Below are 27,658 nucleotides of genomic sequence, written 5' to 3'. Positions count from 1 at the left end.
AGGGACCCAGAGCACACCTCTGCGCTTTGCGGCAACATGTGACGTCACGAGGGGCGGGGCTCCGGCGGGGAGGGCGGGGCTCCGGCGGGGAGGGCGGGACCCAGGCCCAAAGCAAACTGTTCAGCCATTCACAGTTCGGGAAGGACTTAACGGGACCGTGGTGCGAACCAATCGCAATCAGATCACTGGAGGCAGGGAGACTTGGGGTGGAGACTTCGGAGACTGCAGGTGCTGATGGGTGAGCTCCCGGGTCTGTGGGAAGGGATGGCGTCCTAGTGCTTTATTCCCGGGAATTTGGGGTCCTTTCTCCGATCCATGGATAAAGGGAATTAACACCTCAATTGCCACCGCCGCGCTTTTGAGTTCGCTGGCTGGAGAGGATTCTGTAACTAGGAGGGGACTGACCAGGCTCAGAAACTCTGATGTGACTAGTGTCCCCCGGAGTTGGGTGACGCGGCGGCCCTGAGCCCCTGCAGCCTAAGACCCTGCCTCCATCACGAGCACTTGCAGCCCATTCATCCGCCCACCTCTTTCACCCGGTCGGGAAGAAACTGAATGCCAGGCTGCCGGCGAGTAGCTGGATTCAGGCTGACCCTTTAGTGTTGCAATGCCCCAGTGTTCTGCAGTGGACAAGCCTGCTCCCTGGCTCAAGGGAGAAAACGGAGGTTTCTGTGCTGGGACATCAGTGGTGGACCAAGGACATCACTTCAGTGGCCCTTCAGGCCCTATTGATGTTTCTATGTAGACTCTAGGTGACTCCTGTCAAAGGTCACATGAGCACAGTGCTCTGATGGTTTGGGTTCTAGGGGAAATGCGGGCTGTAAATGGTCAACTCTGAAGTAGGAATTCAAAGTTGCCTTCTGCATGCTTCCTTTGAGTGGCAGGGAAAGTCAACTAATTGTGGTTGTAGTGATTAACACAATGACCTGTCAATGAATTCTATACTCCTTAAGATGGGTCATCTCTTAATAGTCTATAGATTTCTGATCTCATGAGGCCTCTCCAATGCTTTTGCCACCAGATGAAATTTTGAATACATACATTCATCCTCATAGGGCTGTAAAATGAATGAACTGAATTGATAAGTCTTCAGACTCACCTAGTGTTTACTAAATAGGTGGTGTTATGCTTAAGTTCTGCTAACCTACCACAGGTAGCTTACAATCTGGCAGTGCAGATAAAGGTATATTAAGAGAAAGTGTAAAGCATCTGAGTGTTACAGATTACTCTCATGATATCCATAGTCAGCAATGATCATAAATCAGTTCTCCATGTTTACCTTGGTTAAACATTGCTGTCTTGGTCTTTTTTAAACTAATTTTTTGTTCTTTATTTTGGTAAATACTTTACTGTTTACTATTCATGGACATATATTACATGTTCTTTACAGTAGTTATTACTGATGGAGAAACTACATTCAGAAAGTAAACTTGTGGGATTTTTAAATTTAGATTTAGGAATTCAGCTCCCATTCATTTGCCATTCATGTTAGATCTGTAGTAATCATTTTACTTGTTTTCAACAACATTCCCCTTCCCCATCTTAATACCCTTTCTGCCTCATTCAGCACATGCAAGAGAGAAAAAACATGGGTGGAGGGTATTGATTAGCAGGCTTAAAACTAAACTACAAAGTAGATGATCTGAAATGTAAACCCTCATCTAATTTACAATTTAAAATTGTTATTTAGGAGAAAGTGGAGACCTTATGCATTACAGACAGAATATTATTGGCAGAGTTCCTGGAGCTGGGGGTATGCAAATAGTTAACACTATCAGTCGCTAATCAAAAGGTTGGAGGTTCAGGTCTACCTAGAAGTGCCCTGCAAGAAAGATATAGTGGTGATCTATTTCTGAAAAATCAGCCATTGAGAACCTCATGGGCCACGGTTTCTCTAACACGTGAGGTTGCCAACTTCAGGGATCCATCTGGCTGAATCCAATCCATAAATAGTTTAATTGACTTTCAAATGAACTTTTCTCTTTTCATAAGGTAATACTGATTCTCATATTCTGCCCACCTTTGCAACATTTAGAAGATTTTGAAATTACTTGCGTGACTTAGTTATTGTCAGGCTTTCCCAGTTGATGCTGCACACCAAGAAGCCAAGGGCCATGCTTATCCCCAGTTCATATTCAGTGCCTGGCATATGGTTAGCACTCTAAAGACTACTAGTTGACGCAGAGTAGGCTAGAAATCAGGCTCGATATTGAATAATCAGTGACCAAACTAATGTCAGCAGAGGACTTGATCTAAGCCTAGATCAATCAGAAAATAGGTTTAACTTATTATTCCACTTCTCTGGAGTAGCATTTTTTTAAATTGCTACTTTATTCCTAAGGCTTTGTTTATAGGATTGGTTATTTTACTTTTATTGAGTTAATACTTTAAGTAAAAATTTAATGGAAGATTTATAATAGAATAAGAGTACTTGATATAAAAATTGAGTCAATATTTTCTTTAGTACACTATTTCATTGAAGCTAAGCTACAGTCTTATAGAAATGTGTTATTTTAATGAGAGGAATTATCTTTTGCATAATCATAGGTACTAAGAAAGAAAAAAGTGTCCATATAACTATAGCATAGTTCTTTATTACTTGATACATTTATATTTAGTGAATAAGCTTGTATTTAGACATTTTTTTTCTAAAAAAAAACATGTAATTTATGTGCGTAAAGTCCATAAAAGTAAAAGCAAAATCAATGGGCTGAGGTGCTCCCAAAACATCTTCCCTTTCCAATGAACAGTGTCAGTTCCCGTGTTTTTCTGCATCATATTTCATTCTTTGTTTAAGTGTGCTGTGGTGGTTCAGGGCCATGGAGCTGGTTTCGATTGTGGGTCAGAAGGAAACACTGCCTGGTTCTGTACTCTCCCCCTAATTGTTTCTTGGTTTGAGCCCATTGTTGCAGCCACTGTGTCAATCCCTCTCATTGAGGGCCTTCCTCTCTTTGTTGATTTAATCATGAATATTTACATACCACTTGACGACATGCATTTAATACTCACGATCATTCATATGTAAGCATCAACACAGTCTACTGTAATCGAAATGCCCACCTTCTGCTGAAGAAACCAAAGCCTGAGAACATCTCAGAAAGCGTCACAAGTAAACTGTGGCTCCAGGTCTCATGTTCTTTATCATTTCAAAACATATCAATACAAGTAGAGCTTTGTACTGACTGATACAGGAAATGGGAAATGTCAGCTTCTTGGATTTACCATTTTATGTAAAATATATATGCAGTGCTGGAATTTACCTTTTAACCTCTTTTAAAAGTGAATCGCTTATATTTGATGTCAATATGTTAATTTAGAATACTTGAAACTTTCTAACAAATTTTACTTTTTATAGAAAAAAAATTGGGTTCAATTCTTATTTATGAACCATGAAACTTAATGCCTTAGCCCATGTTTCTAATCATGGTCAAATAAAAAATGTCTTTATTGTGTATAATTTTATATTGATATTTTAATCTGCTATCCTAAAATAGAGCTTTTATCCTCTTAAGAATCTATACTTTAGGTTTTGTTTTATTTGTTTGCTGTTTTACTTCAACTTATTTTAAAATACTGGAAAATAGATCATATCAGAAATGAATTTGTTTTGCGCTTTTGAAGTGTTTTTAAAGAAGAAGAAAATCTAATATAAAAGTTATTTCTGAATTAACTTGGTATTTTGTTGTTCCTTTTATTAAGCTTCCTATTTTGAAACCATAAAAACTGCTTTTCACTTATCAACATGGTTAGATTCCAAAAACTAAGTTGTTTTGTAAAAATAATTATTATGTAAAGATGGAAGATGACCACATCAAACCACATCATTATAGAACTGCCCAATTCCATCATTGCATAACTATCAAACTGCTGAGAATCAAAGTCCAGCCAAGTTGACAAGTAATGTGATGAGAGCCATCATTCTTCTTGCCTTGTACCTTGGCATTCATTACTGCGAGACATACAACATTAATGTGCTAAAGAATCAGATAGTAGATTTTTTTACTGTTGTCATAAATGTGGGATGCCAGATAATGAGACACCATAAAGAAAGCTCAGGCATATAGATGTATACAAAATTAAAAAGATAATATGAGAGATTCTGTGCACTTTCACCCAACTTCTCCCAATAAGTACTTAAAGAAAACCCTAATGGCTATCTAGCTGACGTGAAGTCATGGTACCCCACGTCAGAGTAGATCTGCCCCCATGGGATTTTCAGTGGCATTTTTGGGTGGACACAAATTTCCGACCTTTCGGTTAGCACACAAGCGCTTCATCAGTTATATCACTCAGGGAGACCAATGTTTCTATCCTACCTAACTATAGTGCAAAACCCAAACCAGGAACTTGATTATGATATAATGCATGCATATCATTATGTCATTTTGTATGGTTTAGATTCCTGTACCACCACCACCACCACAGTAAGGTAGAGATCATTATAGATAACTACAAAGATATATCTCTATGCTACGTAGTCACTTAGTTTCCTCTTTTTAATCTTCCCCAACCCCTAGAAACTGCTCGTATGTTTTCCATCTCACCTGGTAATATTTGGTTAATGATATTTCAATAGAGAGCATGGTTTCTGTTTAATAATACTTAGGGTGCTAATTTTTATTATACGAAAGTTCGATTCATAAGTGGGATCACAATATGTGACTTCTTGAGATTGCACATCTCATACTACCTCTGAACTTCATCTAAGTTTTTATGTAAATACTTGGTTCCTTTCTATTGATAAGTAGTTTCCCACAGTCTGGATGTTCCACATATGTTTACTTATTCATCTATTGGGAGATATATTGGTTATTTCCAGTTTTAGGCTAAAATAAAGCTATAATGAAAATCACGTGTAGGTGATTTTTGTAAACAACGTTAAGTTTTCATTGATTTGGGACAAATGCCCAGGAGTGATTGCTGAATCATGTGATAGTGTGTTTTTAGATATTTTAACAAGTCCCAAGCCTTTTAACCCACTATCCACTATTTTCCACCTGTAATGTACCAAGTTTCTACCAGCGTGATCAGGTTTCTCCACACCATTGAAAGCCTTTGGTTTTGTTTACTATATTTTATTTTTACCTATTCTGATCAATTGTAATGATATTGTGGTGTTGTCTTTATTTTTACTTTATTAACGACTAAGGAACATCTTTTCATGTACTTATTTCTCTACCGTATGTCCTCTATACTGAAAAGTCTTCAGGTCTTTTGCCCATTTTCTAATTGAATTGTTTGATTATTTTAAAAATTTTAACATTGAGATTTGAGTGTTGTTTATATAGTGTAGGTATGAGTCTTTTGTCACATGTGTGCTTTGCAAATATTTTATCCCCGGTTGTAACTTGTCTTCTCATATGTTTAACAATTTTTTGCAGGATTTTGGTTTATATAAGATTCAATTTATGAATGCTTTTTCCTTAAATAAATCATGCTCTTGCTATCCTGTCTGACAATATTCCCTAGTTATTTATCCTGTATTTTCTTCTACAAGTTAAAAATTGCATAATTTTGTTTTATATTCAAATCTTTTATCTATTTCGAGGTAATATTTCATATGGTGTAAGATTTAGGTCAAAGTTCATATTTTTTGCCTATGAATTTTTAGTTGCCCCAGAATCATTTGTTGATTATCTTTCTCCACTGACAGGCATTTTATACCTTTGTTAAAAAATAAGGTACCTGAATTCATGTGGGCTATTTCTAGTTTCTTTTTTATTGATCTGTCAATTCTTTTATGCATACCTCATAATATTGATTACTTATTATATGTGGTTACATAATAAGTCCACCGCTTTTCTGTCAATTTGTCATACTGTGATCACTTTTATCTTTCTGTGATGCTGGAAGCTATGTCACTGGTATTCAGGCCCTACAGCATCACCCAGAGTGAACAGGTTTGGGCAGACCTGACAGACTAAGAACAGACTACAAAGAATGAATAAACCGTTCACTTTTGGAGGAAATGAGCCACTGAAAACCTTGTGGATAGCATCAAAAACGTGTCAGATAATGAAAGCCTAATGAGAAGAAGCGTGACATTGTCAGAGCCCGTGCCAGAAAATTATCCCCTCTGGTGAGAAGGCTCTCCAAACATGACTAAGTGGAATCTACCATCTCAAAGTACAGCGGACTATAATGATGTGAATGGTGTGAATGAAGCCTGTGGGGGTAAAACCTTCCGGACTTTCCATTTGCTGATGGGAAATGACTCACAATGAGAAGAAACAAGTGCAGAAATTGGAACTTGGGATGTAGGAAGTATTAATCTAGGAAATGAAATGAGTAGTAATGATTGTACAAATATTCTAAACATGATTTAACTATTGAATTGTATAATATGTTAATTGTATGCCAGTAAGCTGGTTAGAAAATGAAATGGAATGCCTAAAGTTCAATATTCTAGGCATCAGTGAGCTGAGATGGACTGGGATTGGTCATTTTGAAACAGACACCATGTAGTTCACTATGCTGGGAATAACACAGTCAAGAGGAATAGCATCGCATCCAAACTCAAAGGACATCTTAATAATTGTCTGCAAGTACAGTGCTGTCTCTGATGGGATTATGTCTATCCGCCTTCAAGGAAATCAATACAACTGTTATTCAAATTTATGCACCAAACACTACAGCTAGTAAGGACATTGAAGAATTCTAACATTTTCATCCTGAAATCGATTATAAATATGCAGTCAAGAGATGCACTGATAATTATTGGTGATCGAGATGCAAAAATTGAAAACAAAGAGTGGCCTTGCTGATGGAAACAGAGCCGGAGATAGTATGATAAAAACAAGACCAATGACTTGTGCATAGCAAATACCTTTTCCCAGCAACACAAAAGGCAACTCTATAGGTGCATGTCTCCAGATGGGATACACAGAAATCGAGTTGACTGCATCAGTGAGAAGATTTTAATGGAGAAACTCAATATCATCAGCTAAAACAAGGCCAGCGCTCGTTTATGGAACAGACCACCAATTGCTCCTATTTAAACTGGATTTTATTAAGAAGAATGGGACACCAAGATTGGATGAAGGCTTATAGCCTGCTCTGTGCAGATGACACAACTTTGCTTGCTGAAACTAAGGAAGACTCAAAGCCTTCAGTTTAGATTATAACTCAATGTGAAGAAGACAAGAGTCCTCAGTACCGGGCCAATAGGTAACATCCTGATCAATGGAAAAAAAGATTTAAGTTGTCAAGGATTTCATCTGGCTTAGATTCACAAACAATGACATTGAAAAGAGGAAGGCCCTCAACAAGATGGCGTGATACAGTGGCTGCAACAGTGGGCTCAAATAGAAGAACATTTGTGGGGATGACACAGGACTTGTCAGTGTTTGTTCTGTTGTACATCAGGTTGCTATGAATTGGAACCATCCGTAACAACATGTAATAGCTTCTGAAATTGTGTAAACTAATTCTTCTTGGTAATAAAATAAGTGTTTTAGGTGCCATAGCTTATTTATCATGCTGTATAAGTTTTAGAATAATCTTGTGTACATCTACTAAAAGTCTTACGAGGATTTTATAGGAAATGCTAAATCTGTATATATCAATTTGGTGAGACTTCCAATCCATGATATGTCTTTCCATTTATTTTTATACTTTTCAGCACTTAAATTCTGGACATTTTGTTATATTTAAGTGTCCCTTTTTAAAAATAATTGTAAATGTTATATTATTTTTGGTTCCAAATTCACAGCTAATATATAGGAATCCAACATTTTTTTTGTATATTGAGCTTCTGTAACTTCTTTGATTAGTTTTTAGAAGTTTGTTGTTGGTGGTGGTGGTGGATACCTTAGCATTTTCCACAGACAATCATGTCATTTGTAGAGTCCGTTTTAGTTCCTGCTCTCCAGTGGCTTTGTCGGTGTTTCTCCAGCTTGGCTTCCTTGCTGGCTAGTGCCTTGGGCGCTAACATGAATAGCACTGTTGTAACTAATATCTTTCCCTTGTTTCTGGTGTTATGGAGAAAGCATTCAAATTATTATAATTAAATTTGATGTTAGAAGTTACTTTTTTCAGTATACGCTCTTTATCACCTATAAAATGTATGTTTGTTTTGTAATAGCACTACGAGTGCTCATCATTTCTGCTTCATATGTTTCTCAGCTCCGTCATCTAGGGAAAAGAGCCCTGGCGGTGTAGTGGATTGTAAGGCACGTTATGATTCAAAAGGGTCAGGACTTTGCACCCACTGGTTGCTCCTCAGCAGAAAGTCAAAGTTTTCTGCTTCTGTAAAGAGTCACAGTCTTAGAAACCTAAGGAACAGCTCCTCTGAACTCCAGGGTCACTATGAGTAGAAATCAACCTGATAGCATTGGGTTTGGGTTTCTTTTTCAGTCTGGTCATCTAGCGTATACACAGTTGTGATTGCTTTATCTCTCTGCTGGATTAACTGTTATTGTGTAATGACTTACTGTACACCTGACTTTTCTTTGCTGAAATCTACTTTATCTGATACCAATAAAGCATACTTGGTTTCTTTTAATAAATGGTTGTGTAGTATATCTTTTCCATCCTTTCAGCCTACCAATATAGTTTTATTTGCAATGTATTTCTTATATGCAGGGTATTTTAAAAATTATATTCTGCTAATTTCTTTTACTTGTTAGGCATAGGCCATTGCAACTGATGTAATTATTGGTATATTAGTGTTTCAATTGGCCATTTTTTTTCTACTCTCATTTTCCTCTCTGTTTTTTTTCCTAACTTTTTAGGGGCTCTTAGAACTTTTGGACATTTCTAGGATTTTGGGCTAAGATCGAGTGTAGAAATTTTAGATTTCCAGTTTGATTTATCAATAGTAACTCTGAGGGAGTATCTCTGTATATACAACCCCTTTTATATAATTTTTTTTTACATTTTATTAGGGGCTCATACAACTCTTATCACAATCCATACATATACATACATCAATTGTATAAAGCATATCCATACATTCTTTGCCCTAATCATGCTCAAAGCATTTGCTCTCCACTTTAAAGCCCTTTGCATCAGGTCCTCTTTTTATTTTCCCCTCCCTCCCCGCTCCCCCCTCCCTCACGATCCCTTGATAATTTATAGATTGTTATTTTGTCATATCTTGCCCTATCCGGAGTCTCCCTCCCCCCCCCCTTATCTGCCGTCCATCTCCCAGGGAGGAAGTCACATGTGGATCCTTGTAATCAGTTCCCCCTTTCCAACCCACTCACCTTCCACTCTCCCAACATCACCCCTCACACCTCTGGTCCTGAAGGTATCGTCTACCCTGGATTCCCTGTGCCTCCAGCTCCCATATGCACCAGTGTACAACCTCTGTCCTATCCAGTCCTGTAAGGTAGAATTCGGATCATGGTAGTTGGGGGGAGGAAGCATCCAGGATCTGGGGGAAAGCTGTGTTCTTCATCGGTACTACATCGCACCCTGACTGACCCATCTCCTCCTAAGCCCCTCTATGAGGGGTTCTCCAGTGGCCGACAAATGGGCCTTGAGTCTCCACTCTGCACTTCCCCCTTCATTCACTATGGCATATATATATATATATACACACATACATACATATATACGTGTATACATACACACACACATATATATACACATATTCTTTTTTTTTTCATGATGCCTTATACCTGGTCCCTTTGGCACCTCGTGATTGCACAGGCTGGTGTGCTTCTTCCATGTGGGCTTTATTGCTTCTGAGCTAGATGGCCGCTTGCTCACCTTCAAGCCTTTAAGACCCCAGACACTATCTCATTCGATAGCCGGGCACCATCAGCTTTCTTTACCACATTTGCTTATGCACCCATTTGTCTTCAGCGATCGTGTCATGGAAGTGTGCAGCCAATGATATGAATTTTTGTTCTTTGATGCCTGATAACTGTTCCCTTTGGGACCACCTGATCACACAAGGCTGGTGTGTTCTTCCATGTGGGCTTTGTTGCTTCTGAGCTAGATGGCCGCTTGTTTATCTTCAAGCCTTTAAAACCCCAGTCACTATCTCTTTTGATAGCCGGGCACCATCAGCTTTCTTCACCACATTTACTTGTTCACCCGCTTTGGCTTCAGCTGTTGTGTCGGGAGGGTGAGCATTGTAGAGTTCCAATTTAATAAAAGAAAGTATTCATGCATTGAGGGAGTGTTTGAGTAGAGGCCCAAGGTCCTTCTGCCACCTTAATACTAAACCTATAAATATAGACACATAGATCTATTTCCCCATCCTCATATATATATTTGCATGTACATGTCTTTGTCTAGACCTCCATAAATGCCCCTTGACTCCTAGCTCTTTCCTCCATCTCCCTTGACTTTCCTCCTGCCCTACCACCATGCTCCGTCCCCACCTGGGCTACAGAGCTATCCCTCTTCTCTACGCAACCTTACCCTTGCTCATTCCCCACCAGGCCTGCCACTCCCCCCTCACTACCATTTTGGGTTCCATGTTGTTCCCTTGTCCCTGTGTTTGTTAACACCACTTCTTTAGCCCCCTACCTCCCCCCACCCCAAGTCCCCCCCCCCCCGAACTTTCGGTCCCATTGTTTTCCCTCCATATAGTTCATCCAGCCTGTCCTATTCAGACAGATCTGTGGAGACACTAACATGCACCAAAACAATAGAGGAAAACAAAGCAACAGTATACAACCAGACAACAAAACAACAAAAACAAACCACTGACAAAGAACAGAACAAAACAGTTCACAAGAGAAAAGCTTGTAGTTAGTTCAGGGATCGTTTGCTGGCCCTTAGGAGCGTTTTCCAGTCCAGTCTGTTGGGGCACCACGCCTTGGCCCCAAATTCCACTTTCAGCATTCCCTGGGGACCTTGCCACTCCATTCCCTTGCTGTTCCGCTGCACTCCCCCAGTGCTTTGCCTCGGTGTGGTGGGATCAGGTCAGTTGCAATTCCCACACTGTGTCTCCAGTGCTTTTATATAATTTTACCATCACTCATTTATAACTTTAAAATACTTCCATTACATATTTAACAATATTAAATCATGTCATATTTTTTAATCAGCCGTTAAACATAATGCAATAAAAGCAAGTTAAGATGGAAAGTTTACTGTATTCACTCATGTTTTTTATTTTTGGTTTTAATATTTTATAAACGTTTTCATTAATAATGTTGTATAACCATAACTTGTATTTATTGCCAAATATTCCATCACCATAATTAGTGCTTCCTAAACACTGACTCTCCCTTTCTCCTCCTCCTTATTAATAAACTTTTGGTGATGGCCCATAGATAGACCATTGATGCACCGGTTTATTTCTGGACTGTCAATTCTATTCCATTAGTCTATTCACCTAGTATTGTAATACCAGTACCAGGATCTTGATTACTATAACTTTATATCATAGTAAATTTTGAGATTAGTGCATTTGAGTCCAACTGCTTTGTTCTTCTCCAAGGTTCCTTTGTCTATATGAGGCCTTTGCATCTTCATTTAAATTTGAGGACTGACTTTGTGCAAACTGCAGAGTCAACAGTTCGAATCCAACAGCCACTCTGCAAAAGAAAGGTGACATTTTCTACTCCAGTAAGCAGTCTTGGAAACCCACGGAGGCTGATATTCTCTGTCCTATAAGATCATTATGAGTGGGAATCAACTAGGTGACTGTCAGGATGTTATTTGTTTAGCTTCCTTCCTGATAGTCTAGAATCCCTTTATCAGTTCCTTTCTGCTTATAAAATTTCCTTTAGCAACTCTTAGAGTAAATGCTTAGTTTTCTTTCATCTGAGAATGTCTTGTTTGTGCCTTTATTTCTGAAGGTTAATTTTGGTGGGTGTATGTGTTAGGCAGGGTTCTCTAGAGAAAGAAAACCAGGACACCTGTGATTCTAGATGTATATGGATAGATATAGACAGCACGCAGGAATCTAACAGTTAATTAGTCCACACAGCCTTATAGAGGACTCAGTTCCACTCACTTCTGTGAAACAGTTAATATACTGGAAGTCCTTCAACTCATGAGGGCTGCTCAGTCCAAGGTCAAGGAAGCAGACAGCTGAGTCTTCTGTCCAGCAATGCAGGCAGTCCGGCCAGAGGCAGCAAACAGCAGGGTGCATCTCCAACAGTCAGCCAGATGACAGAATCCAGTAGTTCCAAGCTCAAGTGACATATATACCAGCAGCGTGGCGAAGCAGGTCTCAAAGGAACCTCAAGCTCTAGCAACATGATCCATAGGTTTGGTGTCCCGCAGGTAGTGTAGCTCGCAAGTCAAGGCAGAGAACCCGCTAAGGCAGCTACACACTGGTCCGATCACCAGAGAGCAAGAGAGACAGGGGCTTGCCAAGCCATTTATCTCTCTGCCCTCCACTCAAACTTATTAATCCTACATATACTTATTGGCCAGGTTGGCACAGTAAACCCACCTATCACAGTGTAGAATATAGGGTTGCCGAATCTTTTCTTTTCAATGGCCATATTTTTTTCAGAAATAGGCCATCAAGTTCTTCTTTCTGGTCTAAGTCTGTAAGTGCCACTGATATTGGTGTACCATGGATGACCCTGCTTGTATTCAAATACTGGTGCTATAGCTTCTAGCATAACATTAGCACACAGGCCTACACAATAAGACAAATGGACACAACCTAGCCTCATGGAGAAAGTACATAAATAGAGAAGACCCCACTGTTGTAGCTTTCATAGTTGAAGCATCAGAAATGTGAATGAAGAATCCATGTTGAACATAGGTTCCCAAATTTATTTGGCCTATCCCCACCCTTTTCAGGAGAAAAAAAAAATTACTCAATACCCTTCTGGCCATTGAAAACCTTTTTTTAATAGCCCATAATCTATGATAAAGTATAGGTGTCTGTTTTTGCAGCCCCTCTGACCCCGAGAGGGTGCTGTGGAACACTGATTGGATGTCTAACCCAGCCAGGCCTTCATTTAATTTCAATTCAAACTATCAACCAACTGTAGCCATATCGAAGACCAAGCAGGAGCCTCTATCTGAGCCCACAGAATCTCGTCAAGTCATTGGTTGACATCTTTCTCCCACCGAACAGCTGTTGGTTTCAAACTGGTGACCTTTTTGGTTAGCAGTTCCACGTGTAACTCCTCCCCTATGAGGGCCCTTGGCATATACCAGGGGCTAGGGAATCAAGGATTCCTGTTGGTCTGGCTTCTCTAGTTCCCGGATTCCTTTTTTGTTTGTTTGTTTGTTTGCTGTTAGTGTTATAGATGTTTGTGCTTGCGGTTTGATGCAGTCGCAGTTGCTGTTGTGGATTGCCGACCAGCTATATAAAAAGAGAATTGCAGTGCTCGCTTGGGCAGCACATATACTAAAATTGGAACGATACAGAGAAGATTAGCATGACCCCTGCACAAGGATGACATGCAAATTCGTGAAGCATTCCATATTTTTAAGAGCAATGTATCATTAAACCCTTTATTTATCAAAAAAATGGAATTGCACTAGGCAAAGCGGAGATTTGGTAGCATCCCTCCTCCCCCCACCCTCCCCAACCTCCTCTGAATTAGTGCACCCAGTGGCGTTGCCTGGCAAGGTTCTCTCTGGTCACAGTGAATTTATTCATAAAATCAGTTTCGCTCAGACCTTGTTTTTTGTGATGGCTGATTTAAGAGAACAGCATGTGGCTGAGAAATTTTGTTTCCTGCTCCGGAAATATGCCACAGAAACTATTGTGATGTTGAACACAGCTTATAAGGACAACACTATGGGTAAAACTCAAGTGTACGAGTGGTTTTCAGGTGAAATGTGGATTGATGGCAAACCTCATTCTGGACGTCTGTAAACTTTCTGAACGGATGAAAATGTCAACTCATAGTGCATTTGAACTTCATTCGACCAGGTCAAATTGTTCACCAAGCTTTCGATTTCTAGGTTCTGAAAAGATAGTATAACAGTGTTCAACAAAGAAGGTCTGACTTGTGGCAGTCAGGGATTGGTGTTGCTACCACAATAATGCACCTCATGCAGCCATCTCCACCAGGTTTTGGCAAAAACAGCATGCCTCTTCCCCCACACACCTGACTCACTTGACCTTGCTCTGATACTTCTTTTTGTTTCTGAGAATAAAGAGGGACTTGAAAGGACAGTGATTTGATGATGTAGAAGAGGTGAAGAAAAGTCAGCCATCCAAACAGATGGGTTTGAAAAATGTTTCCAAGAATGGAATCACAGATTTGATGAATGCATTACGTGTAATGGAGAGTACTTTGAACGTGATAAGATTGTTTTGTAAAAAAATTTAAATGCATAGCTTTGAAAAAAAATTTGGGGGGGTACCCCCTCACAGTATCAATATTTTAACAGCTGATTTCATCTCTGAATAAAATGAGTTAAGGTTAAAGGTATATGTGCTGGATAGCCCAAATAATAGATATCATAGAAATAACATCTTGTTTATATGACATTAAGATTAGATATACAGTAAGGATGGATGGCTTTGAACCAGTTCATTCTGATTCGATCCCTGCTGAGAATGTACATTTCCACTACAGGTACAATGATTCTTTACATCTAGGGTCATATTCAGTAAATCTGGGGTAGAATTGAACTAGAACAAACTGTGTGATGCCGTGGTAATAAGTTCCTATGTAAACTATTTTCTAAATAAAACATTCAGTTTAAGATAAGGTATATTACTATCTTAAGATAGTTGGATGATAGGGGTAATAAATATTTGCATATAATTGATATAGAAGAAAACTTGAGGTCTGAAATTTTCATCAAGACTATTACATTAGTGATTTTTTTTAATTCTAGTTCTATGAACAGGTCGAATTGGCTATGGATAATCCACATGACTCCAGTCAACAAACTTCGTTTAATGGAATTCCGTCCAAGACGAAAAGCAACTTCCTTGTAGCAGAAGATCATGGCCAGAAAATCCTAAGTACACTACAGAATTTTAGAGAACAGAATGTCTTTTATGATTTCAACCTGATTGTGAAGGATGAAATAATCCCATGTCACCGTTGTGTGCTTGCCGCTTGCAGTGATTTTTTCAGGTACTTTGGCTTGTCTCTTGGTGTCTCAAGGTTTATAATATTCACCCTTAATTTTTAAAAATACACTCAATTTCTCTCCCACAGGAACATGCAACACTTGTTTCTTAACAAAGATAATTGGAAAAAATATATGTTGACTAGAAATGCCTGAGTGTGAGAGTGTAAGTCTGCCCTTTTTAAAGCATTCCCACAGTTTGGTGGGACATTAGCAAACACATTATTTCATTTCTGACAGTCAGCACAAAGCTGGATCTCATGAGGCAGAGGTTAAACGTCCCAGATTTCAACTTCTCCAGGCTGCTGTAAAATAAACATAGGCATTCTATTATCTCTGACCTGACTGTGCTCCCTCCCCTCTGCCCTCTTCTTCTCGCTCTATTGCATTCAGTAATTTGCTGCAAAATTTCACACAGCTCACGAACTGTACTTAAATGTAGGCCACTTACTAGGCAAGTTACAGACGCCCACTTGGGATGAGGATCAACCTGGGAGTAACGGTTTCAACTCAGGATCAGGGCAGGAAGCTAGCTAGTGTCATGATCCTTCTGTGTTCTGCTGCTCTAAGGCCCCAGAGTTCCTTCGCAAACTGCTTCTTCCATGTGACTCCTCTGCTTCCTTACTTTTCCCTTCGCCCTTCATCATTGAAAGTATAATGGTGAAATACCTGGCCTTACCAAACACCAAACTGACTGCCATTGAGTCAGTTCAGACTCCTAGTGATCCTATAGGGCAGTGTAGAACTGCCCCTGTAGATTTCCAAAACTCTAACCCTTTACGGGAGTGGAAAGCCTCATCTTCCTCTGACCAGTTGTGGTTTCAAACTGCTGACCTCACAGTTAGCAGCCCAATGCATAGCAACTACACCACCCGGGCTCCTTTAGAGACCCTATGGATGTGCTAAACTCTAATTACCAGCATCAACACTTTTTAGCCAGGAGCCTTAAGTAAATTACTTAACCTATTCACTCTTCCACTTTCTCATTTAAAAAAATCAGCATAATGAAAATAGCACTTATTTCATAAAATAATTTTGAGTATTAAAAGAACTAGTAAATAAGTAATTCTTCAATTACATTAGATTAATGTTAGATGATAGTAATATAGTTATCATTTTTAAGGCTAACCAAAAAAAGTAGTAAAGCTCTGGTGTAAACACAAAGTTTGATTTTTCATAACATTTTCATGCTAATAAGAGATTACTATAAATATTTGAATTTTCAGTCCTCTGCTCTCTTTGTTAAAGTTCCGTATGTATTAATTAAGTGTATTGATACATAATCATTGTCCATGGTCCTTTTAATTCCTAACTTTTTATGGGTCTGATTTTAACTTTTTAAAATACTGTTAAACAAATCTAAGTAGTGTTCTTTTAAAATTTTCTACCTATTTTGAATCAAATGTAGATAGACATGCTATAATTTATACTTTTGTAGTACAAGGATACTAATTAATAATATTTTATGTTATGATTAAGCTTATTGGACTATGGAGAAAAATATATATAAATGGCAGAAAACAATGCAATGCATGATAGGTGCCCTTTATAATGTGTTTGGAAAATGAAAATTTTTATTGTGATGTAAAATCACCAGAGATAAATTGAATTAGAATCACAAATTCATAAATAGTATAACTATTTTATGATAAGATTATACATTTATTTGTTAACTGGATAATTTAAGATAGTTAGGATGAAGTATAGAAATGTGAGCTTACCAGTGTTGGTGTGTTAGGCTGAGCTCTCTTGAGACACATGACTAGTGATATCCATAATGGGGGAAAGAGAAATTTATAACAAGAAAATGGCTCAGACAGTTGTGTAAGTGAGTAAGTCCAATCTGGTTCTATCTACATCCATATATCCGATGTTAAACTGAGGCTTCTCCTGACCTGAGTAGCTTCAGGGACTGATCAGCAGAAACACCATAAGCTTCCAAAACAGATGCATTCAAGGTTAGCAACTCAGGGTAGTGATTGGAGAGGCAAATGAGTCCAATATCAGTAGGTCAAATGGAAGCAAATGAATCCAATATCAGCAGGTCAAATGGCAGGCCCCTGATGGCTCCTGGGGTCGGCAGGCAATATGGGAGGCCACCAGCTCAAGTCCAGAGAACTGGAGGTTGATGAGCCAGATGCAGGATCCAATCCTTGCAAAAGCCAAGCAAGCTTTCCATGGTGTTTTTGTATACAAGTATAGGAAGTAGACCATACCTCGAAGGACACCTCTTTTCAGTTGCTCAGGTCTGTGACTTATTAACCATTTATTCCTTTCAACAACCCAATTAAATAACTAGTAAATATCTTTATTTTCAAATAAAGAATGTGAAGCACTATGAAATTAAGTAAACTCCCAAGACCACAGCTAATAAGTTGCCGAGGCTACATACCAATACAAGTAGCTGGACTATAGAAGCCATCCTCTTAATATCACTGTTCTGTAGACTCGTGCCCATCAAGTGGCTTTTACCTGATAGCAACGCTGTAGGACAGAGCAGTACTGCCCCAGTGGGTTTCCCACACTAAAATGTCTGGGGCCAGAAAGTCTTAGGCTTCTCCGGCAGAGCATTTGGGGACTCCCAACTACTGACCCTCTGGTTTACAGCCTAAAGCATAAACTACTATGCCACCAGGGCTCCCTAACCTAACCAGCCAAAACCCAAACCCACTGCAGTTAAGTCTGTTCAAATCTGTAGTGTCTCTATAGGACAGGGTAGAACTGCTCCATAGGTTTTCTGAAGCTGGAAATCCTTAGAGAAGCAGACTACCTTATCTTTTTCCCACAGAGTAGCTATTGTGTTTGAACTGCCAACCTCATTTATAGCCCAAGCTTGGCACACTGTGTCACTAAGCTTCCTTTTCTAATTTCACTTTATTTTAATAATCTAATATAATTGTTATCACATATTCATATTTCTTAATGGGTATTCACTTTATTGAAACACTGTATAATGTATAGCATGCAGAGGATTGAGAAGTTGAATGAAAAATAATATATATAAAGATTATATATTTTCAACCTCTATATTTAAATATTAAGGTGTTATATTTAGTGTAATAGGAGTTATTTTATTATCCTTCCTTTTCCTTTATTGTCCAAAGGTATTCTATCTTTGAAAGACCACTTAAGTTTTTCTGTTGAATGCCAAAACTCAAACTCATTGTCATCAAGTCAATTCTGATTCACAATGGACAGGGTAGAACTGTCCCTGTGGGTTTCCAAGACTCTAAATCTTTATGGGAGCAAAAAGCCTTCTCCTTCTCCTGAGAAGCTGCTAGTGGGTTTGAACTACCAACTTTATCATTAGCAGCCCAACATGTTATGCAATACACCAAATAAAGATTCTAGTAAATCATTTTCCCTGTGCAGTACTTTGACATCTATGAGCAATGATTGCAAGGATATTCTGGGTAATACTAGTACAAACACATATATAAGCATCTAACCAGACCTAAAACCCAAATTAAAAACAAAACAAAAACTTACTACCATTGAGTGATTCCACCTAGGACAGAGTAGAACTGCTATATACAGTTTACAAAGCTGCAAAACTTTACAAAAACGGACTGCCACATCTTTCCCCACAGGGCAGCTAGTGAGTTCAGAACAACAGCCTTTGGAGAGTGGCCCTTGCTTAACCAACAGCACCACCATGGCTCGGCCTTAAATCTCAATGAATGATCAGCTTCTCTCCTTGGTTTACCGTGTAAAAAATTAAAAACTTTAGTTACGAAATTAATGTATGTGCGGATGGCACTCTTATTTGTATTAAAACCAGTAGTAAATGCTGATCACTTCCTGCCTTAGCATTTCCAAATAATTTATATTTTTGCTTAATTGAACCAATGAAATTCCCAATTACTTTAGATTCTATCCAAGTATGAGTCAGAACCTGGTTTGAACTGCTTTCAAAGGGGTCCAGTTATATAAATGAGGTCTCATCGCCTCAGTGGCTAGTACCATAAAAGCATATTTCAGCCTTTTTTGAATTATAATACATTGTTAATTTTACTTTTATTAAATCATGTTCCCCTTTCCCTAAAGTGTTGACTAAAATGGGACATTTTAGACATCGATTTTATTGGTCTTACTTGGTGGATTCCCTCACACACAAAAAGAATGCACTGCAAGCATCTCGTATCACACTGCAGTTGATCCTAATTCACCAGTAAATACATTCTGACATTAGATTTTGTTTTCATTTTGTGAATGCATATGAGAATATGAAATGAGTGTAAAAATTTGAATCTTTTAGACAACTTAGCTATTAGAAATATATATTCCTCCAATAGGAGAGATCTATAAGACATGTTTGCCAACACTGCGGAGCCCCGCTGGCACAGCGGCTGAACCCTCAGAAGCTGACTGTACGGTTGGTGTTCTCACCTACCAGCCGCTCTGTGAAGCACAGACGTGGCGATCTGCTTCTGTCAGGATTTACAACCTCAGGTTCCGCTTGGTTCGGACCCTGGAGGGTTGCTTTGATCTACAGACATCTTGACAGTGGCAATGGGTTTGATTTGAGGATACTGACATTATTTACATAATGGTTTGTGTACGTACTAAAATGTTATTGGATGCTTTAAAAATACATTTCCTCTTAATTTTCCATCAACTTTAGAGTAAAGGAAACGTCCTTAATGTGAATGTAATTATGAAACTATTCCCTTTTACTTGTTCGTCTGTGTTCTTTATTTTTCAGGGCCATGTTTGAAGTCCACATGAAAGAAAGAGATGACGGGAGCGTCACCATTACCAATTTGTCCGCTAAGGCAGTGAAGGCCTTTCTCGACTACGCCTATACTGGAAAAACCAAGATCACAGACGATAATGTAGAAATGTTCTTCCAGTTGTCATCATTTCTTCAAGTCCCCTTTTTAGCTAAAGCCTGCAGTGACTTCTTAATAAAGAGTATTGATCTCGTCAATTGTTTACAGTTGCTGTCAATATCAGACAGCTACGGCTCCAGCCGTTTGTTTGAGCACGCATTAGACTTCGTACAGAATCACTTTTCTCTGTTGTTTAAATCCAGTGATTTCTTAGAGATGAGTTTGGGGGTGCTACAGAAATGTCTAGAATCCGATGGCTTGAATGTTCCCGAAGAAGAAACCGTCCTGAAAGTGGTCCTTCGCTGGATTAAACATGATTTAGAGTCGAGGCAAAAGCACCTGCCTTGCTTGCTCAAAACCGTGCGACTGCACCAGCTGTCTGCGGAGACGCTGCAAGGCTACCTGCTCCGCGAAGAGCCTTTACTCAGAAGCACAAACTGCTTCGACGTCGTCACGGATGCAGTTAAGTGCGTGCAAGATTCCGGTGGACTTTTCCCTGATGCTCGACCATCTACAACGGAGAAGTATATCTTTGTTCACAAAACTGAGGAAAACGGAGAAAATCAGTACACATTTTGCTATAACATTAAATCTGATTCGTGGAAAATCCTGCCCCAGTCCCACCTGATTGATTTGCCAGGCTCCAGCCTGTCTAGTTATGGAGAGAAAATATTCTTGACGGGTGGCTGCAAAGGGAAGTGTTGTAGGACAGTTCGGCTTCACATTGCTGAGCCATGTCACGATGCCACAGACCAAACGTGGTGCTACTGCCCAGTCAAGAATGACTTGTTCTTGGTCTCGACCATGAAAACGCCGAGAACCATGCACGCATCAGTTATGGCTCTCAATAAACTCTTTGTCATTGGTGGGAAGACTAGAGAATCCCAGGCCATTAGAAGCCTCTTAGCTGTTGAATCTTACGATCCTCTCTCCAAAGAATGGGTCTCCGTTAGCCCACTGCCCAGAGGCATATATTATCCGGAAGCAAGCGCATGCCAGCATGTAATTTATGTTCTGGGATCAGAGGTAGAGGTCACGGACGCCTTCAATCCGTCTCTTGATTGCTTTTTAAAATACAATGCTGCCACCGATCAGTGGTGTGAACTGGTAGCAGAGTTTGGGCAGTTCTTTCATGCGACACTCATTAAAGCAGTCCCAGTAAATTACAGGTTGTATATATGCGACCTCTCCACCTACAAGGTGTACAGTTTTTGTCCGGACACTTGTGTCTGGAAAGGCGAAGGGTCATTTGAATGTGCAGGCTTTAATGCAGGGGCAATTGGGATCGAGGATAAAATTTACATACTCGGTGGCGATTATGCACCAGATGAAATCACCGATGAAGTGCAGGTCTACCACAGCAGGAGGTCTGAATGGGAAGAGGTGTCCCCAATGCCAAGAGCCTTAACTGAATTTCACTGCCAGGTGGTTCAGTTTAATAAATACAGGGACCCCTGGTTTCCTAATCACTTCTAAAAGCGCTAGATGGCTGGATGCTCAAAAACTATCACGGGTCTGAAAGCACAGGAAATGGGTTGGCCGTAATGATGGAGGGGTAGTCTTTGTGTCTTCATAAAAGACCGTGGTTATTAGAGGATTACGAGGCATACCTACCATATCTATACTAATAGTTCTCAGAAGCTTCAAATATGAAGTGCATTTTACCAAAAATTATACTGACTGTCACTTAGGCTTTGTGAATACCGAAGGCTCTTCGATGCTTTGAGTTGACTTTTTCCGTGCAAGACTGGTCAAAACACCAAGGTTCACAGATTTATATGTCTTCACGGGAGAAGTCTCTCTAGGTAATGGAAATGTATCATTAAACTCTTTATTGAGTGAAGTTAAAAATAAGAGGTGAGGATCCTGCCCTATTAGCTAAGTGTATAAATTATTAAAACAATTTCCGACAATAAGTTAATACCTTTTAAGCACTTTTTTCATTTACCATATTCAGTCATTTTTTTTCTAAAATGTAATATGTTGCCCCACTTTCTGAACAATGCCGTAATCCATTTTTTAAATGAGCCATCTTTTCATTAAGAGCACAATGTACCATGTATTAATGCCATATGTCACTTAGAGTTATCGAAATGCTTTTCAAATTGCTGAGTCTATTAAGTCCCAGTGTCGGTTGGCTTTAGTTTGTAGAAGTATTAATATCCCTCTTCTTATTTTCTGGCCCAGGCTTAGGAAACAAGAATTCTTCATTTAATTAGTAGTTCTAAGTTAAATCTGGTCTGACTTCATCACAAAACTTGTATCCCATTGAGGGAAGAGCTTAGAATGTGGATGGTATTCCAAGCTACCCTCTCCCAGTCATCACGAGGTTCCAACCTAATGAAGGGAATAAAAGTCTGACCCCTAAATAAGTTGCAGCTTTTAAATGTACAAAATTTAGTTTTGGTAAGAGATTTCAAGTTTGAAATCAATACCATGTTAATTTTCTGCAATAGCAAATATATTAACTGTAAAATACCATGCTCCTTTACTACTTCATCAAATTGTTCATAATGAATTGTTCCTGTGTTTTAAAAAGTGGCCAAGGCTTTTGGTATTGATGGTAATACCCATATTTGCAACACACGTTTTGTTTAGACATGTACACATCTTTCACCGAAGTAACGTAAGAGGATCAGCCACACTTGTTCTCAGCTAGACTGATTCTGCCTTGAATCCCTTGAAAGGAGGAATCTTGCTTTAAGGCTCCTGATTTCAGTCTGGAGAAATATACCGACTGGTTTTCTCTGTAACCAAATGTAGCTGCCTAGAGCAAACAAACAAAGACCCTCGATAAGACAGCTATTGGCTGGCTGCAACAATGGGCTCACATCAATAATTGTGAGGATGGTGCCGGACCAGGCAATGTACACAGTTGCGCTGAGTTGGATCCAATTCAACAGCCGCTGACACTTGGTAGAAGGTCACTGACAGTCCAGTGGGTAGGAGCTCATCTATTACTGAAAGGCCTGATCACTGACAAGCCCGCAGTTTGAACACGAGCTGTTTCACAGGTGAAAAGATCTAATGATCTGCTCTGCCTAGGAGACTGCAACATGTTGTTGCTGCCGATTGTGACTCAGTGACCATGTGTGACAGAGTAGAATTGTGCTATTAGGTTACATTTGTCCCTTTGCCTGAGCCCATTGTTGCGGCATGGTGTCAGTGCATCGCCTTGAGAGCCTTCCTCTCTGTGCTGCCCCTCTGCCTTATCAAGCGTGATGTCCTTCTCCAGGGCTTGATCTCTCCTGGCAACATGTCCAAAGCATGTAAATGAAGTCTCGCATCCTTGCCTCTAAGGAGCACTCTGGCTGTACTTCTTCCAACGCAGAATTGTGCGTTCTTTTTTGCAGTCCATGGTACTTTCAATTTTCTCTTTAGTAGCACGATTCAAATGCATTGACTCATCTTCGTTCATCTTTTTCATTGTCCAACTTTCACATGCATATGTGGCAGTGGAGCATACCATGGCTTGAGTCAGGCACACCTTGGTCCTCAAAGTAGCATCCTTGCTTTTCATTACTCTAAAGAGGTCTTATGCAGCAGATTTACCTCATACATCTTTTGATCTCTTGACCACTGCTTCCATGAGCATTGATTGTAGAGCTAAGCAAGACAACGTCCTTGACAACTTCAACTTTTCTCCATTTATCATGATGGTACCTACTGGTCCAGTTGGGAGGATTTGGGTCTTCTTTACATTGAGCTGTAGTCCAAACTGATGGCTGCCATCCTTGATCTTCATCAGCAGGTGCTTCAAGTCTTCACTTTGAGCAAGCCAGACTGTGTCATCTGCTTCTCACACGTTGTTAATAAACCTCCCTCCGATCTTGATGCCCTATTCTTTATGTAATCCAGCTTCTCTGATTATTTGCTCAATGTAGTCCATGTTAGTCCTTATAAATGCGTTCCTCAGTGGGATTATACCTAAATAAAAGTCTTTTTATTCTACCATAGAAAATTTTGAAATCCTAACTCCCAAGCATATTATTCAAAATGGACTGGAATAGTAAACGATATTGTTGTGTACGTCATAAGTAAAAGATGTCCCTAATCAAATCACGGTTGCATAAAAAGTCTTCTATAGAATCGGCAGTTCTCTATAAAAGCACAAGTTTGGTTGATGCTGCATTTTGCTGTGTATACATTTTTTTATGAAGGAAAATTCAGTGGAGGGGTGTGTGTGTGTGTGTGTGTGTGTGTGTGTGTGTGTGTCTGCCAGCCAACATTATTCGAGAAGTACCTTTACGTAGTGGCCTACACCAGGGTTTATTGAACTGTTAATTTAAGCATATATTAAGTACAAGGTTTGCTTAAGTATTGTGCTACTTGCTGACTAGGAATTGTTAATCTTTTTCAGAAAAAGAAACTAAAGCAAAATCCTAATCCGTTACTGATCTTGTTCCATTATTGTATCATCTTCTTGATTTTAATTTTTTTGTCATTGACTTATGGGTAATGTTTCTAGAAATATCCTTGCTCTAAAGGCCTATTTGGCTCCCTCTGTGTTTGATTACATTCTCTAATGTACAAGATGTTTGCCTTAGTGTTCTCTAATGGCTGCAGGTGACTTATTAATCATTTCAACTTTCGGCTGTCTCTATACATTTGTACCTTTGTGATATTCCAATCACGATGAGAAGAAAACACTCAGTCTAGTTCCAAATCCTCACCTCTGCCTTTATTTCCTGTTTCCCGTCTCCTTGGTACTAGAGCATCCTATGCTGGGCTCGACTCCATTAATCAGTGATTTCCTCCTCTCTGATTATGCATCTGCTCAGAGCAGTAGCACGTTCCTTTGATTTATCTGCCATATTGAAAGTATTTCTTCATAATCCTCAAAGTACCCCACCTATATGAGTGTAACCACTGGGTCAGTTATTTAACCTCTTATTTCTTGGTCTTGCCTATCACCATGGCATCGTGTCTTCTGGCCCCATTCTTATCTGGACCTCTGACATGTGAATTGGAGTGATCCCCCAGCAGGAAATATTGTCCCTATCTGTAAAGTTAGGTAAAGAGAAATAACATCTATTTATGTATGGGCTTTTCTCTTCGTCTTACCTATTGCAATGTCTTTCAAAATTGAAAGTGGGTGTGTGAAATATATGTATGTATGTGTGTGTGTGTGTGTGTGTGTGTGTGTGTGTGTATATATGTAAAGGTTTTAATCTATGTGAGGTCAGTTCTAAGTTAATGAGTATTGACTTATCTTTAAACATAAATTAAAATGTGAAGCACCTTTTCATCTCCAGGCTTTGACATGCATAATGAGTATGAAGAATATTTGCATGATAGAAATGAACTACATTCCCATAATGCTTAGCTTTGATATTGGGCGGGACAGAGATGGTTTTTAATCACAGTAGTGTTCATTACTGCCAGCCTTGAAAGCTAGAATTCCATTTCTTTGAGAGGGACCTCATGCTGTGATCGAATGTGATTTTTTTTTCATGATACCAAGAAGCAATTAAATCTGGGTAATGTAAAAATCAGAACTATGTTTAGAGGGTAGCATCTGTTTACAGTTTTACCTTTGGATTACATAAATGTAATCATTATAGTCTCTGCATATAGTGCTAATGTATAACTATTGGATACAATATCCTAGAAATTCATATTTACAACTGAAAGTGTAAGACCCAACTATCCAGGGGGTACCTCTATAATCAAGACCTGGAATTACAGGAAAGTCAATTTTTCTTCAACACGAAGTCAGTAGTTTGAACACACCAGCAGTTCTGAGGGTCCTGTAGGCTTGCTGTGAATATGAACCCACTCTATGGCAAGGAATGTGTTGTTTTGTTTTGTCTTGTTCTGTTAAGGTTTATGTACACATATTACTAATTGTTTTCTCTTCCATTTTAGTCAGCGTTTGGGGATTATGACTTCAATGCACCAGATTTCAATACTATTTTAATCTTAAAAGACCATTAGCAGTATTTCTTTCACTTATTTATTACTACTCAGGCTAAAGTCAACAAATGGGGCTGACACTGATAGGGAGTAACTAATACAGAGTTTCCCCTCCATCTGTCATTGGTGCACACGTATTTTTTAGTTAATGGGTACTTAAAGGCCAGTAGCTAAACTTTTATTCTGAGTTACTCTTTTGCATTTCACTCTAAATGTAGTTATACAGCCAATGTAGTGATTCTGGATGAAGATCATATGATTTGGAAAAAACACATTGATATTTAAAAAATCTAGATGTGTTTACAAATTCTATTTGACAATATGCTAGTTCTTAATAAAATTTAACATCTAAAGATGGGATTTAACCGCCATGTGCTACTATTATACACTTACCAAAGGTATCTACTAAATCACATTATATTTTATTTTTAAAAGAACCTTAGAATTTAATATAACTTCCAACCTTGTATAGACAAAGTTTCTCTAAATTCTTAAATATTCCTAGCACATGCTTTTTCAAACTTTAATAAAATGTGTTCAGTGGAAAATAGATCACTACTTCCACTTTAAAGCAGTTTTGTTAGAAAGTTCTTCCTAACATGGAATACAATTTTGCCTCCCTGTAATAATGCCCAGTCCCAGTCTGTGCTGTTCATCTAGTTAGATAGAGCATGCCACTTTCATAACACAGGGCTGACATCGGGTAATCACAATGGTCAGGTAGCTTTATTCATTTCATTCACTTTGATGACACCTCCAACCATAAGTCCAACTGGCTCAATAAAGTATGTCATTGACCTAAGGGTAACAAGGTTGCTGGAATAACTCCGAATAGAGTTCTCTGGCAGCGCAATATCATTGTTACACAATATGGCCCTACATGTCTGCCTTCCTCAGTTAACGCGATGCTTTTAAGGAGAGGAGCATCACAATGATTTTTAGCCCCAGCAATACTCTAACACAGTGCCTGTCACATAATAGGGCAGCCAGTAAGCATTTTAGCCGAAGACAGCTAAAGGAAACAAAATGTCTTACTGAATGAGTTTGATGTACCTACGTTTTAAAAGTTATTTTTATGTACAAAGGAGATGATTTTGTTTTATGTTATGTTACTTTAGAATGCTACCAGGTTACAGTTTGGCTATGTGTTCATGTGTTAATTCTTTCTGTAAGAGTTGATATCTTGCTCTTCTTACTGTAAGTCTCTCATGAAAAATGCTTTAGGTAGATCATGAAACTTCAGCTGTGTTTCTTGTTTGGTTGTTTTTAGTATGAATAAAATTTAATCATGAGGCACTTGTCTATTTAAGAAAATTAAGTGAATTATATAACGCACTGCCTGCCTTTAGAGATCATGGATAGTTAATTGTACAGTTGTATAGTATAAGTATAGTTGGCCCTTGAAAGCAAAATTATAAATTCAGAGTCATTTATCTACCTAATTATTTAGTGCTCGGGGATGATTTGTTCTTAGTGAATTTTAATTATGCTGTCTAGTTCTGTGTGTCCCATAAAAGCAATACTGGATAAGACAATGAAGACAAGGCTCATTAGTAACCACACACCCTTCTCTCCAAGCAGAGCTTAATAGTTTCAGGATCTTTTTCTCCACTGGGGGGCACAGTGCCCAAAGCTGCTTTGTTTGCATGTACAGATAATTTACTTCATTTCTCTATTAATGGAATGCAGGTTTGGCCATATGCTATGAGAAATAAAATGAGCACTTTCGTCCATTCATATGAACACAGTAAGCATTTTAATCCTGTAAAATAATTATTGATTTATTAAAATGCATCTCAGAAAATCGACATATTCTACCATTATTATTAGAAATAAAACAGATAAATGTTGAGTGCTGCTGACATTCTGGGGACTGACCAGTGTCACAGAAAAAAAAATATCTATATGAAATGTTGGATGGGAAACTGATTTGCTGTGCAAAC

General features: G+C 38.9%; 1 protein-coding gene and 1 non-coding gene across 3 annotated transcripts; both read left to right on the top strand.

Moving 5' to 3' along the window:
• Window positions 1-192: 192 nt before the first annotated feature.
• On the top strand, window positions 193-27,658 carry KBTBD3 (kelch repeat and BTB domain containing 3). Of its 2 annotated transcripts, none has more exons than XM_075546538.1 (3): window positions 193-238; window positions 14,728-14,972; window positions 19,673-27,658. In XM_075546538.1, exons 2-3 carry the CDS (start codon window positions 14,752-14,754, stop codon window positions 21,273-21,275), a joined length of 1,824 nt encoding a protein of 607 aa, XP_075402653.1. In that variant the 5' UTR covers window positions 193-238; window positions 14,728-14,751; the 3' UTR covers window positions 21,276-27,658. The 2 variants fall into 2 exon arrangements, with proteins under 2 accessions (XP_075402653.1, XP_075402654.1); XM_075546539.1 differs by having other exon boundaries at window positions 213-228.
• Window positions 13,256-13,362, top strand: LOC142447454 (U6 spliceosomal RNA). Its single transcript, XR_012784155.1, has one exon. It is a non-coding gene; the product is annotated as a U6 spliceosomal RNA (small nuclear RNA).

This window comes from Tenrec ecaudatus, chromosome 4 (assembly GCF_050624435.1).
Source record: "Tenrec ecaudatus isolate mTenEca1 chromosome 4, mTenEca1.hap1, whole genome shotgun sequence".
Taxonomy (NCBI): Eukaryota; Metazoa; Chordata; class Mammalia; order Afrosoricida; family Tenrecidae; genus Tenrec; species Tenrec ecaudatus.
This window is presented reverse-complemented; position numbering and strand designations above follow the sequence as displayed.

Bases quoted from the DNA above. Each gene is read 5' to 3' on its own strand.
- KBTBD3 (XM_075546538.1), top strand. From the start codon at position 14,752: ATGGATAATCCACATGACTCCAGTCAACAAACTTCGTTTAATGGAATT. The intron at 14,973-19,672 runs GTACTTTGGCTT...TTTATTTTTCAG, and splicing joins GCTTGCAGTGATTTTTTCAG to GGCCATGTTTGAAGTCCACA.